Here is a 13,367-nt window from a genome sequence, read left to right as displayed (position 1 = left end):
AAAAAAGAAAGTAGGACTGTCCATCAACACGGTCAGAGCTGGCAAGTGGAGAATTCTAAGGGCAGGTGGGATGAGACGCATGTCAGGAAGGCTCTGCCCCCCCACCCCCCACCCCCACCCCGTGCCTGAGCAAACGCACGCTGGAGACTGTTGTGAAGGATAAGAGTCCAGGAGCAAAACCACCCTGCGGCCACTCTCTTGCTCCCTTTGCACCGGGTTAGGGAGAAAAGGAAGTGAATACATGCCCAGTGAGGGAAGGGGGCATCTGGAGGATTGTAGCTTGGCTCACAGGGCCCAGAGCACGGGGTGGGTGGTCCCTGATCTTGCACAGGGCATACACACAGCTCAGGACACTCTACGACACGCTCTGGGGGCCGCTGCGCATAGGGCCCATCATCTGGAGGTTCTGAACCAGCTAGGGAGCCAGTCTGGGCCCCAGGCCTGGCTTCTGGGAATGGGCCCACCTCCTGGTCAAACAGCGCAGTGAGGATGGATGTCCAGGGTTGCAAGAAAGCTTGACTGCATCCATAGGCTTGACAAGGGCCACAGCAGGGGTGCGTGCCTTGGAACCACGGAGGGCACATGCTCAGAGCTCAGGCTCAGTGTTTCCGGACTTCAGATCAGGGACTTTGGGTTTAAGAAGCAACCCCAGGGGCTCCTGGCTGGCTTAGTTGGTAGAGCATGTGACTCTTAATCTCAGGGTTGTGAGTTCAAGCCCCATGTTGGGTATAGGGATTACTTTAAAATCCTTTAAAAAAAAAAAAAAAAAAGCAACCCCAGCTGATTCTGATGCACGCGGCCATGCACTGAGAAAGCCTACACTGGAGAAGGCATCTCGGGCCACACCCAAGCTTCTCTCTCGGATCCCAAGCTGAGTCAGGGAGATGCTTCCCACGGAAGTGGCAGGCCTCCAGGCTTCTGCACAGGTGGTCTCTTAGGAGTGTCCTTCTCCCCCTGGAGGGCCTGGTAGGGAGACACCGTTCTAACATGCCCTCTCAAAGACGCCTTGCCAAGCCTGGCTGGATGACACCTGTCACCTCTTCCCTTCCCCTCCTTCACATATCTGAAGAATGCTTACTACACTCCTCAGCTACTCCTGCTCCTCAAGGCCACACCTCCCCCTTCACCCTACCCTGGCCGTGATGGACCCTCAGGGCCAGCAGCACCAGCTGCACAGTGAAGGTTCAGACAGTGCTGGGGAAGAGAGAGGAGACAGAGAAAGAGGGAGACAGAGAGGGAGGAGAAGGGGAGGGCAGGTCAGGAAAGGGAAGGAGGGAAGGGGGGAAGGAGAGGAAAGAGGGGAAGGGGGAAGGGGGGAAGGGAGGAAGGGAGGAAGGGAGGAAGGAAGGAAGAAGGAAACTAGCTGTGAGCTCAGATAACCTAGGTTTGAGGAGCGAGCACTCTGGAATTGACCTGCCTAATGCCCACAAGTATAGAACTCCAGGGCAGGTCACTGAGCCTCAGAGTTCCAATCTGCAAAATGGGGGGATAACCTACGTACCCACCTTCGAGACCGACTGCAGAATTAAATGACTTAATCCAGGCCAAGGGATTAGAATGGCGCCTGGCACAGATTAAACACTCAGTAGTAATAGCCAGGGATGGCTATTACTCTACTTTGGTTGTAGCGTGTTCCTGCACTACCCTCCCCAAATCACAGGCGCAAAGCAGCCTTCGGTTAAGTGTTGCATGGACAAGACCCAGTCCTCACACTTTCAAACCCAGCTCCCCATGTACACACTTCAAAACTCGTCCCAGGCATAAGTGGGGAGAGGGCTATCTGGGCTCCCTGCAGAATGGCTCATGTGGAGGGGAGGAGAGTCCTCGCTGGTGGCTACCATACACTCCAGGCCTCCGGGTCGTTGGCCACCTGGTGACTCAGGGCAGCGCGGGCCGCCTGTTTGGCAGGGATAATGACAGGGCAGCTGCTGGGGTCAGCGCTCAAACGCCGAGAGGCCCCCTCCCCTGCCTGCCCCGGGGAAAACAAAGCCGTCGGAAACGATGGGGCCCGTCCCCCGGAACCAGGAGGTGAAAAGAAGACCCAGACCCCAAACCCTGGTCAGGCTGGTCCGAGAGACCATACTCGGGAGGGGGACGTATGCACCCGAGGGGCCACCTAATCCCGGCCCAGAGCCTCGTCTCCGGATCTCGAGCCCCAAGGAGGGGACAGAAGCCTAAGACGGTCCAGGGGCTGGAAGAGGTTGTTGGAAAGACGTGGCAGCGACGCCCCAGAGTCCCGACCCGCAGCCTTCGGGCTTGCCCCCAGCCTCACACCCGGCTCACCGCGTCAGGATCCGCCGCTGGTCCCGGCTTCTGGTTTCAGTCTGCACAGCCTGGATCAGCTGACCCGAAGCCCCGCCCCGCCCAGTCCCTGAGCCGCGTGGCTCCGCCTCCTGCGCCGCGCGCGGAGGGGGCAGCCCCTGGGGGCGGTGCGAGCGGTGCGAGCGAACCGAGCGTGCGCGGTGGGGCGGAGCGCGGCCTGTCCCTGCTCTCTCACCGCCTCCCGGCTCCTCCCCCGCGGCGAGGTGGGCGGGACTCGAGGCGACCCAGGGCGCAGGCGCCGACCTCATGCTGCGTGTGTTGTCTCGCGCGGTGACCCGGGGCACTTTTCGCTGCGCCCGTTGTCTCCCGGCGCCCGAGCTTCGCGCCGCTGCCACCGCCACCATCATGTCCCGGCCGTTGTCGCCTCCGCGGGCCGCCTCCGGGGCCCCGGCCCGGCCCGCCACAGTCCTGGGCACCATGGAGATGGGGCGCCGCATGGACGCGCCCTCCAGCGCCGAGGCCGTGCGCGCCTTCTTGGAGCGCGGCCACACGGAGCTGGACACGGCCTTCATGTACTGCGACGGCCAGTCTGAGAGCATCGTGGGCGGCCTGGGCCTCGGGCTGGGCGGCGGCGACTGCAGAGGTAACCTCTACCTCCCTGCGCTCCGTGCGGCGCCCATCCGGCCCCAGCCGTGGCCCGGCCGCGGCCAGGACCGACGGCTTCGGCCCCTCTCGGGCGCTGACCGCCCCCTGGGCCCCTCCCCCCTGGTCCTTAGGCATCATGCACGTGTCGCCCCGGACAGCCAGACTGCTTTGTCCTGACCTCCTTCCCCTCCGCTTCTCTTTCCCCTGGAGTTGCAGTTCAGGAACCCCACTCCACCCCTGAGTCTTACCCGGAGCCTGGTCTAGTCTTTCGCTTCCTCCCGGTCTTGCTCTCTTGGGGCACCTCTCTGCGGGAGTGGTCTCCAGAGCTATGCAGTACCCCCTCCAACCCTACCAGGTGCCCCAAACCGCCCCTCTCTCCTTCGCCTTCACCTCCCATGGCTCCCTGAGTACCCTCTTCATCCTGGTCTTTCATTAGTCGCTAGACTTTGCTCTGTTCAGTTGGCAGTACCCTGGCTCCCAGAGAGAGCTGCAACTAGGTCACAAACCGGGCTGGGGGATCAGGGATGGTATGTGGGGAGTGGGGAGGTTTGCTGTGGGGCTAAAGGAGGGAGAGTGGTTCCAACCGACCTGCAGGGAACTTAAGAGTCTAATGGGTACGGTTGAAGCCCAGAAGAGGGAAGAAGCACTTTTGAGGAATTTAGGGGTCAGGGAGAGGCACTAGAGAAAGTTCAGAGCACACTGGAGCTGGGCCTTAAAGGACCGGTCATAGTTTGCTGGGAAGACAATGGGAGAAAGGGGCATCAAAGGCTAAGGGCCCAGCTGTGTGCCGACCAGGTTTGGAAATGCAGCGTCTGCTATGTGGAGGGACAGCCGGTAAGCAGGTGCGGCTTGAGTGGAGGATGTAGGTGCGTGGCGAGGACTGTCCCTCATTAGCCTGATGCCATTGGAAATGCCTACGAGGGTGCCTGGCACGTGGTGGCAATATAGGAAAATGGGGTTTGGAGCCAATGGCCAAAAAAGAATTCTTTAGATTCTTGAGACTTCTTCGGTGCAAAAAGATGGTTTTATCAAAGTACGGGGACAGGACCGGTGGGCATAAAGAACAGCACTGGGGTTGTGATGGGTGACTGATCATATTCTTTCAGGTTGGGAGGGCGTTAGGGACAGCACAAGCCTCCAAGGCATTTTGGAAACAAGGTTTCCAGGACCTTGAGGGGCTCGCTATTGTTAGGAAAAGGCCATGGGGCACCTAGGTAGTGCACTGGGTTAAGTCGGTTGGTTTCTTGAAGTCATGACCTCAGGGTCATGGGATTGAGCTCCATGGTGGGCTCCGTGCTCAGTGCGGAGTCTGCTTAAGATTCTCTCTCCTCGCTCTGCCCCTGCCCCCTAAAATACATAAATAGAGGTGCCTAGGTGGCATAGCGGTTAAGCGTGTGCCTTCGGCTCAGGGCGTGATCCCGGCGTTATGGGATCGAGCCCCACATCAGGCTCCTCTGCTATGAGCCTGCTTCTTCCTCTCCCACTCCCCTGCTTGTGTTCCCTCTCTCGCTGGCTGTCTCTATCTCTGTCAAATAAATAAATAAAATCCTAAAATACATAAATAAATCTTAAAAAAAAAGGAAAAGGTCATTTATTTATTACTGTTTAGTAAAAACTCAGTCGTGAGACCTTTCAGATGTATATCGGCGGCACATATGCTTGGAGGATGATTGCCAGCATGTATCTTAAGGGGATAGAGATAAAGGAAGTTTCCAAAGGAATTTTTATTATGTCAGAGTAAACATACAGGAACCCCGGGGCAGCAGGGGTAGTGGTCAGGCTAAGATTATCTCTTGCTCTAGCAAAGTATTAACATCAAGGCCCCTGAGTTCCTAGAGGAATGTCCCTCTGCCTGTTTCAAGGACGTGTCAGGAAATTCAATTTTTTTCTTTTGCCTTTGTTTCCCGCATCCATGGGGCCCAGTAAATGTTCACTGTTATTTTTACTACCGTCCTCTGCTGCTGCTTTTCTGCCCTTCCCAGCTCTTGTGCCAGAACCCCTCTGGGTCCTCCTTAGATTCGGAGCTTGGTAGATCTGGAGGAAGCTGTCTCTCAGACCCACCCTTCCTACTTAATCCTGCTGCCCCCTCATTAGTAATGGAGATGTTGTTGCTGAATTGGTGTTTCTCCTCCAGCCCTTCCTTGCTTCCTTCATTGAGTCCGGGCACTCACCGAGCGAAAGTCCGCAGGTTGGACTTGAGGCCCAGGTCACAGCAAGAATGCAGAGGATTTGAGAATTGCGGAGATGTGGAGAAAATGTGCACAAGCAGCTGTGGGACTGGTTCTCTCCCACATCCCAAGTGGTCACGGGCCTCCCCTCTGACCTGCTGAGTTGCCTTTGCCAGGTGCGAAAAGTGCAAAATCCAGACAGCCAGTGTCCTTGATAGCCTTTCGCAGCCGCCTGCGTGGCAGAACGCTACCTCGTTCTCATGGGGATTGTGTCTCAGCTGTGGGGGTGTGGGTGTGCACGCTTCTCTGAGTTTGAAGGGCCGGGCGATCGATAACCAGCTTCTGCTCGGTTTGCCTTGCAGGGGAAACCTGCAGTCTCTCAGATTGGTCTCTGCCCACAGCGCCTGTTTGGGCAGCCACATCTCTGCAGAATTCTCCCCGCAGCCTCTTGCCTCCCCGTTTCCAGGCCTGCCCCCTTGAGTTCCCTCCCGACCACAGACACAGTGAACGTAGCTGACTTTGGTTGATGGGATTTGAAAAAAGCATTTGCGATTAGGTCTCTCACCCTTCTCTTGTCCCCTGTCCCTCTGCTCCCTGCTTGGAGTTGATGCTCTTACAACTCTCAGTTGCAGGAATGGGTCGCCATGTATTGTGTGTGTGCACCCTTGTGACTCGGCCCACCTTCCCAGGCTGTGGAATATGCTTCCTATCCTTCCTTCTTGGCCGGGACTCATTCTTAAGAGACTTGGCTCCGGGATCATCCCCATAGGAAGCCCTCCCTGGAATTCCCAGGATGGCCACACCCCTCTACTCCGGGCTCCCTCAGCACTGGGGCTTTTCTCTATGGCAGTTACCTTATCGTAACATGACCTTTAGGTTATGAGCTCCTGGAGGGGAGGGAGCAAGTGTGCCTCCAGGTAAAGCCTGGCGCAAAGACTAATACTAGTGATTATAACAGCGTGAACATAGAAAACTTAGTTTTTGTTTGTTTTTTTATGATTTTTATTTATTTGACAGAGAGAGACAGCCAGTGAGAGAGGGAACACAAGCAGGGGGAGTGGGAGAGGAAGAACCAGGCTCCCAGCAGAAGAGCCTGATGTGGGGCTCGATCCCAGGACGCTGGGATCACTCCCTGAGCCAAAGGCAGACGCATAACGACTGAGCCACCTGGGCGCCCCGAGAACTTACATATTTAATGCTCACGATCTCCCTATGAGGACAGTTCTGCTGTTATACCCCCGTTTTACAGATTAGAGACTTGAGGCTCAGAGAACCGAAATAATTTAGGCAAGCTCACATAATAAGCCTCGTAATCATTGCATGCTCCCCTAAAAGTGAAAATCGCCACCAAGGCCAATCCATGGGATGGGAAGTCGCTGAAGCCTGACAGTCTGCGGGCCCAGCTGGAGACATCCCTGAGGCGGCTGCAGTGCCCCCGAGTGGACCTCTTCTACCTGCATGCCCCAGACCACGACACCCCCGTAGAGGAGACGCTCCATGCCTGCCACCAGCTGCACCAGGAGGTGAGGCCACCCCCCAGCTCCGGGAGAGAGGAGGCAGCGGGGTAGTCCCAGAACAGAGCCGGAGACAGACCCCACTCCCAGAGGACCCACCCCCCTCTCCCCTTTCCAGTGTCCTGGGCGGTGGTAGGTTCTGACCAAGGCCTCTCCCCTGCAGGGCAAATTCCTGGAGCTTGGCCTCTCCAACTACGCCTCCTGGGAGGTGGCCGAGATCTGTACCCTCTGCAGGAGCAACGGCTGGATCGTGCCCACCGTGTACCAGGTGAGGCCGGGGCTGCAGGGCCCATCTGCAGGGCTGCTGCTGATCCCCAGTTCTCCCGGCCCATGCCTGCCTCCTCTCCAGCACAGCGCCTCCCCTGCTGACAGCCTGGGATGCCTCCCAGTGCACCTGTGGCTCTGGCCTGGCTCCCCTTCCTGCCCGCGTGTGCTCCTGGGGCCCTACCTTCCTGCTTCCTGCCTGTGTGTGCGCGAGCCTGGTCCATTCTTCCCCTGGTCCCGGCTAGCCCGAAGTGCTCAGGCCTCGCTTAGATGGCTCGTCCCCTGGAAGCCTTTCCCAATGCCCCAGAGGAGCCTGTGATCTCAGGCCCTACTTCTCTCCTGTTCATTCAGCAAACGTTTGGACCCCTGCTTGGTGCCGGACACCGCTTGCAGAACTTACTCGTGGAGTCCGAGTGCTGCTTTCCTTGATTGTACCTGTGGCCGCCCTACCTTGCTATTCGATCTCTCAGGGCAGGGGCCTTGTCCTGTTGGTGTGTGGATGGAAATCCATGTGCAGCGCCTGGCTGGTGCTCAGAAATGTGGGCTGCATGAATGAATTTTCCTTTGCACCAAGTAGATGCCCCGATTGTGAAGGTCCTAAGGATTGTTAGGGTGTGAACTGCGGGCTGTGCCAGGGAAGCTGTGGGGTCCCTTCCTTTGATACGGGCACACCTGCAGCTGCCCTTCTATCCGCAGGGCATGTACAACGCTACAACGCGGCAGGTGGAGACGGAGCTCTTCCCCTGCCTCAGGCACTTCGGACTGCGGTTCTATGCCTACAACCCTTTGGCTGGTAGGGGCTGCTCTGAGGGCGGGTCCGCTGGGATGGGAGGCCATTCCTGGCCCCGGCTCTGCCTCTTCCTGACCCGATAGAGGGCTGGCCCGGGACCTGGGAAGCAGGGAGGGGTTTGAAGAGAGGCTGGGCTGTGTCCTCCATCCTTCCTGGGTAGCCCCCCCATCACCAGTCCAGAACAGCCTCTGGGAGCAGGGTGGGCCGCGGTTCTGATGGGTGTCCCCCCGCAGGGGGCCTGCTGACCGGCAAGTACAAGTATGAGGACAAGGACGGGAAACAGCCCATGGGCCGCTTCTTCGGGAATAACTGGGCTGAGATCTACAGGAATCGGTGAGTGGGGGATGGGCTGCGTCAGGATGGGTGGGATGTGGGGTCCACTTTATCTGACGTAGAGAAATTCTAGGCGCCTTTCCTGGTGGTTCTGGGTCTCCCCTGCTGTCTGGACCCGTGTCTCTTGATTCCTGCAGAAATGACCAATCTCGGCGGTGTTTCTTGTTTTCTTGGGAGCTCTGTGAGCGAACAGGGACCCGTGGGTCTCATGCCAGGTCTTCCGAGGCCTAGCGCTTCCCTGAGAAGTGTTTACCACTGGCCAGGAAGGAAGGAGCGAGCCCTGGATGCAGGCTCAGGAGGCCTGGGGCGAGTCATGCCCACCCCACCCCACCCCCGGATTATTTACCTTTGCTTCACTCGGTAAAGGGAGGGCAGACAGTTCTTAAGAATCATAAAGAGATGAAAGACGTCTTTGAGGTGTTTGGTGAGGGTCACCCACCTGCCTCCTGTGCCCAGTGGTTCTGCTGCCCGATCAAGCCGGCCGCTGCAGGAAGGGCGCTGGGCCCCCCACTCCGCAGTGTTGGGTGGCACAGCTCTCATGCTTGGCTTTGTGGCTCTAGCCCAGCGTGACCCCGGGTTATTGACCCTTGTGCCACTCCCTTCACCTGCCCAGCTTCTGGAAAGAGAACCACTTCGAGGCCATTGCCCTGGTGGAGAAGGCCCTGCAGGCTGCGTATGGCGGCAGCGCCCCCAGCATGACCTCGGCCGCCCTCCGCTGGATGTACCACCACTCCCAGCTGCAGGTGAGCCGGCCGTCCGGGGGCCCCGCCGCCCCTCGTAGCAGAGCCGGAATCACTTACCTTGACGTGATTTCTAAGTCGGATTTCATTGTTTTTTTCTTGTTTTTGTTTTGCCCCAGCGATTTTGTTTGGGGGCGTCTGGCTGGTTCGGTTAGTGGAACATGTGACTCTTGATCTCAGGGTTGTGAGGTCAAGCCCCATGTGGGGCATGGAGCCTATGTTAAAAAAAGAGAAAAAGGTTTTATTCGTAAGTACCCTCCACACCCAGTGTAGGGCTCCAACTCCCAACCCCAGACCCAGAGTCGTGTGCTCCCCACTGAGCCGGCCAGGCGCCCCACCAAAGCAGTTCTCCCCTCCGAAGTCTCTCCTGCTGACAGAGCTGACGAGAGCCCTTCCGTTGTCCTAAGCTCCTGTCTGAGCGCCAGGCCCCGGATGAGGGCTTCGCTCACATGTACTTAGTTCTCCAGCCCTATGAAGTGCCAGTGCCCCGGATTTACAGATGAGGACATGGCTTCACACAGCTGTGCAGGGGGTAGAAAATTGCTCAAAACCCATTAGCGTCACTCACACTGCAGTGGGAGTTGGGGTCCCTCTTGCTCTGGCGTCCCCGGTCTCCCTAGCTACAACGTCCCGCCTGCATCAGCCTGACGCAGTTCCCAGTGTTGGACGCACAGGGAGTAGTTTCTCAAAAAACCGGGGCTAAGTGCCTGACATAGTTTCTGATTCCTGTAAGTAAGCCAAGCGTCACCCAGCTGAGCGGCCGGGCTGCGCTCTGAGCACAGGTCTGTCTGAGGACGGGCAGAGTGACGGCAGAGGGAAAGACGACAGGGTTTGAGTCACATGGTTAAAATCACTGAAGGCTTCTCAGTTTCCTTACAGAACTGTATTCGGCATAAATAAACATCAGAGCCTGGGTCTCGGCAGGGGCAGGGCTGGGAGGGAGGATGTGTGGCTGGAGTCACACCTGGCTGTGTCCCCTTGCAGGGTGCCCTCGGGGACGCGGTCATCCTGGGCATGTCCAGCGTGCAGCAGCTGACACAGAACTTGGCAGCGACTGAGGAAGGGCCGCTAGAGCCGGCCGTGGTGCAGGCCTTCGATCGCGCCTGGCAGCTGGTCGCCCACGAATGTCCCAGCTACTTCCGCTAGGGCCAGTCCTGGCTGGGGCTGACAAAGGTTTCTTTCTCTCCCGTCACCTCTTCTACTGACGAGTCCGCCTTAACTCGATTTAATTAACCAAGAAAATGCTCTTTTTTGATTGTCTGGACCGATGCGATATTTTTCTAGATTCCGTCCTGGCTCGCAGTTGGCTTCACAGTGTGTAGAGGCTGGGGCTGTGGTCCACTTGGGCCGTTCCTGTCTGAATAAAGCAGGCACGTGACCGGCCTGGGCCCTCAGTGAACCCCACGAACGTGTGTCCTCTACTGTCTGCAGCCTGTTCTCATCTGCCCGGGGCTTACTGCCAACGGGGCAGAACCACGAGCTGCAGTCCGCAGAGGGCAGGGGCAGAGCCTGAGCTCTCAACGGCAGGGCTGAGGTGGCCGTCGCTCTGCTGCGCACAGAAGAAGGAAAGCAGGCCGTGCACCTGAATATACTTCTCTTAGGCAGAATCACCTGGAAATAGAGGCACTTAGAAGTAGAATCCTTGGGGCCAAAACCTACCCTTAGCGTCCCCACCAAGAAGAATAAGGATGCTCCTGGGCTCCTCCTGAGATGCTGTGTGACATTTTTAGAAGCCTCTAAATTTCGGCGGTGGCTTTACTCCTGTCCTGGTGAAAGCCTCCTGTCTCCTTGTCATCTGTAGGACTCTCAGCCTTGCCCTGGGTCTCCTGCTGCTGGAGGTGGAAAGGTGGCATGGCAGCCAAGGTCCCCATTTTCCTTGGCAACCCCGACTCCAATCAGGGGGCACCCAACGCTGGGGAAGATAAATCCCAGGTCTCATCGCTGCTTGGTGACCATTCCTAGAGCAGAAAAATCAGTCTAGCCCTGGGGGGGGCATGGGTGTGGACCAAGTGGGAGAAGTCAGCTTGCTTATCTTAAAATGAGGAAGGAGGCTCAGCTTGGAAATGTCAGACCAGACCACCAATCAGAAACACTGTCTGTTCTAAGAAATGTCCCGTTTGCCCTCTAGAGGGAGACACCTTGCAGACAGAATTTTATTCTCCACAGCCGTCGCCCTCTCTTGTCTTCACAATAAAATGCGTTCTTCCCTAAGCAGGATGGAGTATCAGTTTCCATTCACAGTTAGCTATCCTAAAATCAAGTTGCTTCAAATGACAAACTCCCACCAAATTCAGATTAAAGATTCAATGCAATCCCTATCAAGTCCAACTGGTTTTTTGTTTTGTCTTTTTTTTTTCTTAAACAGAAATTCATAAACAAATCCTAAAATTCATCTGGAAATTCAAGGGACACAGAATAGCTATAACCTTATATATGAAGACTAAGTTCTCTGATTCTTGATTTCAACACTCACCAAAAGCTAGAGTAATGAACACAGTGTGCTAGTGGCGTGAGGGTAGACGTACAGATCAATGAAATAGAACCGAGAGTCCAGAAACAAACCTTTCTGTGTACTTTCAATTGATTTTAGAGAGTGGGTCAAGAAAATTCAATAGCAAAAGATAGTCCTCAACAAAGTAATCTGGGGTAACTGGATATCCACATGCAAAAGAATGAAGTGGATCCCCTTCCTCACACCATCCACACTCATACAATGAACTCTAGGATTGTAGACCTAAATGTCAAAGGTAAAACTATAAAGCTCTTAGAGTATAGGAGTAAATCTTCACGACCTTGGGTTAAGCAATGGTTTCTTAGATGACACCAAAGTCACCAACAACAGAAGACAAAAAAGAATTATATATTATCAAAATTTAAAAAGTATGTGCTTTAAAGGATGCCATCATCAAAGTGAAAAAGGTGGGACGCCTGGGTGTCTCAGTCAGTTCACCGTCTGCCAGGATCCTGGGATCAAGTCCCACATTGGGCTCCCTGCTCAGTGGGGACCCTCTACGCACCGCTTCCCCGCTTGAGCATTCGATCTCTGTTTCTCTCTGTCAAATAAATAAAATCTTTACAAAAAGAAAAGTAAAAAAGCAACCTAGAGAATGGGAAAAAATATTTGTAAATCACATATCATAAGGAACTTGTATCTACAATATATAAAGAACTCTTAGAACTCATTGATAAAAGATAGAAAACCCAATTTTAGAAACAGGCAAAGTCCCTGAATAGACCTTTCTCTGAAGAAAGTAGACACAGGGCCAATAAACATGTGAAATGCTGTTCAACATCATTACCCACCGGAGAAAGGAAATGAAAACCACAGCGATACCACTTTACACCCACCAGGATGGCTAAAGTAAAAGACAGACAATAGCAAGTGTTGACAAGGGTGTGGAGAATTTGGAATCTCCTGCACTGCCGGTGGGAATGTAAACCGGTGAAGGCACTCTGTAAACAGTCTGGCATTCCTGAAAAGATAAGTCCTAGAGTTCCCGTATGACCTGGCAATTATATCCCTTCGGTATACACCCAAGAGAAGTGAAAACTTCACCCAAAAATCTGTATGCAGATGTTCGTAGCAACGATAGCCAAAAAGTGGCAGCAGCCCAATGTCCGTCAGCTGATGAATGGATAAATACAAGGCGGTCTGTTCATACGATGGAATAGCAATAAAAAGGAACAAAGTAAAGAAGCATGTACCATGTGGACGAACGTTGAAAACATGCTAAGTGGAAGAAGCCAGTCACAGCAGACCTGCTAGCGGATTATTTGGTTTACATGAAATGTCTGGAACAGGCAAGTCGACTAGACAGAAAGTCACTTAGTGGGTGCCGAGGGCTGGAAGGGGTGTTGCAGGAAATGGAGAGTGGCTGCTAATGAGGTCAGGGTTCTCCTGGGGGGTGCTGGCACGCTCTAGAACTGTGACGGTTGTACAACTCCAAATACTCTCAAAACCATTGAAGTAGACAGTGTATGTGTAATGTGTGAATCGTGTCTCAGTGGGGAATGCTAACCTGCTCCCACAGTCTGAGAAGTGACCTTAGAGCTGGTGGTGCAGTCCCCCGAGGCCAAAGCACCCACACTCTGGTCGTTGATGCTGATCGTCAGCTGCAATGCCAGCTGCTTCCAAGTGGTACACTTACACGTGACCCCGCCATGTAGCCTGGGCTTCCTCAAAGCGTGGCAGCTGCCTTCTGAGGGCAAGCATCCCAAGAAAACCAGGCAGACGTCATAATGCCATGTATGTCCCATCTTTGGAAATCCATAGCATCACTCTTCCCTCATGCGGTGAGTGCCAACATTGTGTTGTACAAGAGAATATGAGAGAATAGACGGTCATCTTTGGAAGACCACCTCTGCCACGGGGAGCAATGTTTCTGAGTGGTCAAGTCAAGAGGATGAGCCTTTGAACTGGCCCGGAGACCTTCAGTCCCGAGTAACCCCATTAGGGATGCATTCTCCAGGTCATGTTCCATCTACTAGAACTTTCGGTAGCACATCTCACACATGTTCCATGGTTGCTTGAATTCAGCCATTTGATACCTGATGAGCTTTTTCAAATGACAGAGGACGAGAGTTAGACCTGGAAAACAGCACATACTTTTTTTTTTTTTTTAAGATTTTATTTATTTTTTCGACAGAGATA

At 54.8% G+C, this 13,367-nt stretch overlaps 2 protein-coding genes across 5 annotated transcripts in view; one reads left to right on the top strand and one right to left on the bottom strand.

Annotated features, from left to right (window-relative positions):
- The window catches only part of SLC66A1 (solute carrier family 66 member 1), a 15,637-nt gene extending 13,238 nt beyond the window's left edge, over positions 1-2,399 (bottom strand). Inside the window, exon 1 of one of the 4 annotated variants that reach the window (XM_040645865.1) lies at positions 2,284-2,399. The gene's annotated coding sequence lies outside the window, so the exon portion shown is untranslated. The remainder of the gene's footprint in view (positions 1-2,283) is intronic. The other 3 variants (XM_040645867.1, XM_040645866.1, XM_040645868.1) reach the window with 3 other exon arrangements.
- A 129-nt stretch (positions 2,400-2,528) lies between these two features.
- Positions 2,529-11,034, top strand: LOC103666814 (aflatoxin B1 aldehyde reductase member 4). Its single transcript, XM_008694892.2, has 7 exons — positions 2,529-2,905; positions 6,411-6,598; positions 6,753-6,857; positions 7,550-7,646; positions 7,877-7,976; positions 8,590-8,719; positions 9,701-11,034. Exons 1-7 carry the CDS (start codon positions 2,569-2,571, stop codon positions 9,860-9,862), a joined length of 1,119 nt encoding a protein of 372 aa, XP_008693114.2. The 5' UTR covers positions 2,529-2,568; the 3' UTR covers positions 9,863-11,034.
- The last annotated feature ends 2,333 nt before the right edge of the window (positions 11,035-13,367 follow it).

This window comes from Ursus maritimus, unplaced genomic scaffold, assembly GCF_017311325.1.
Source record: "Ursus maritimus isolate PB19 unplaced genomic scaffold, ASM1731132v1 scaffold_32, whole genome shotgun sequence".
In the NCBI taxonomy this organism is placed as follows: domain Eukaryota; kingdom Metazoa; phylum Chordata; class Mammalia; order Carnivora; family Ursidae; genus Ursus; species Ursus maritimus.
The sequence above is the reverse complement of the archived record's forward strand: the minus strand, read 5'-3'. Positions and strand labels throughout refer to the sequence as shown.

Bases quoted from the DNA above. Each gene is read 5' to 3' on its own strand.
- LOC103666814 (XM_008694892.2), top strand. From the start codon at position 2,569: ATGCTGCGTGTGTTGTCTCGCGCGGTGACCCGGGGCACTTTTCGCTGC. The intron at 6,599-6,752 runs GTGAGGCCACCC...TCTCCCCTGCAG, and splicing joins GCCACCAGCTGCACCAGGAG to GGCAAATTCCTGGAGCTTGG. The intron at 7,647-7,876 runs GTAGGGGCTGCT...GTCCCCCCGCAG, and splicing joins TGCCTACAACCCTTTGGCTG to GGGGCCTGCTGACCGGCAAG.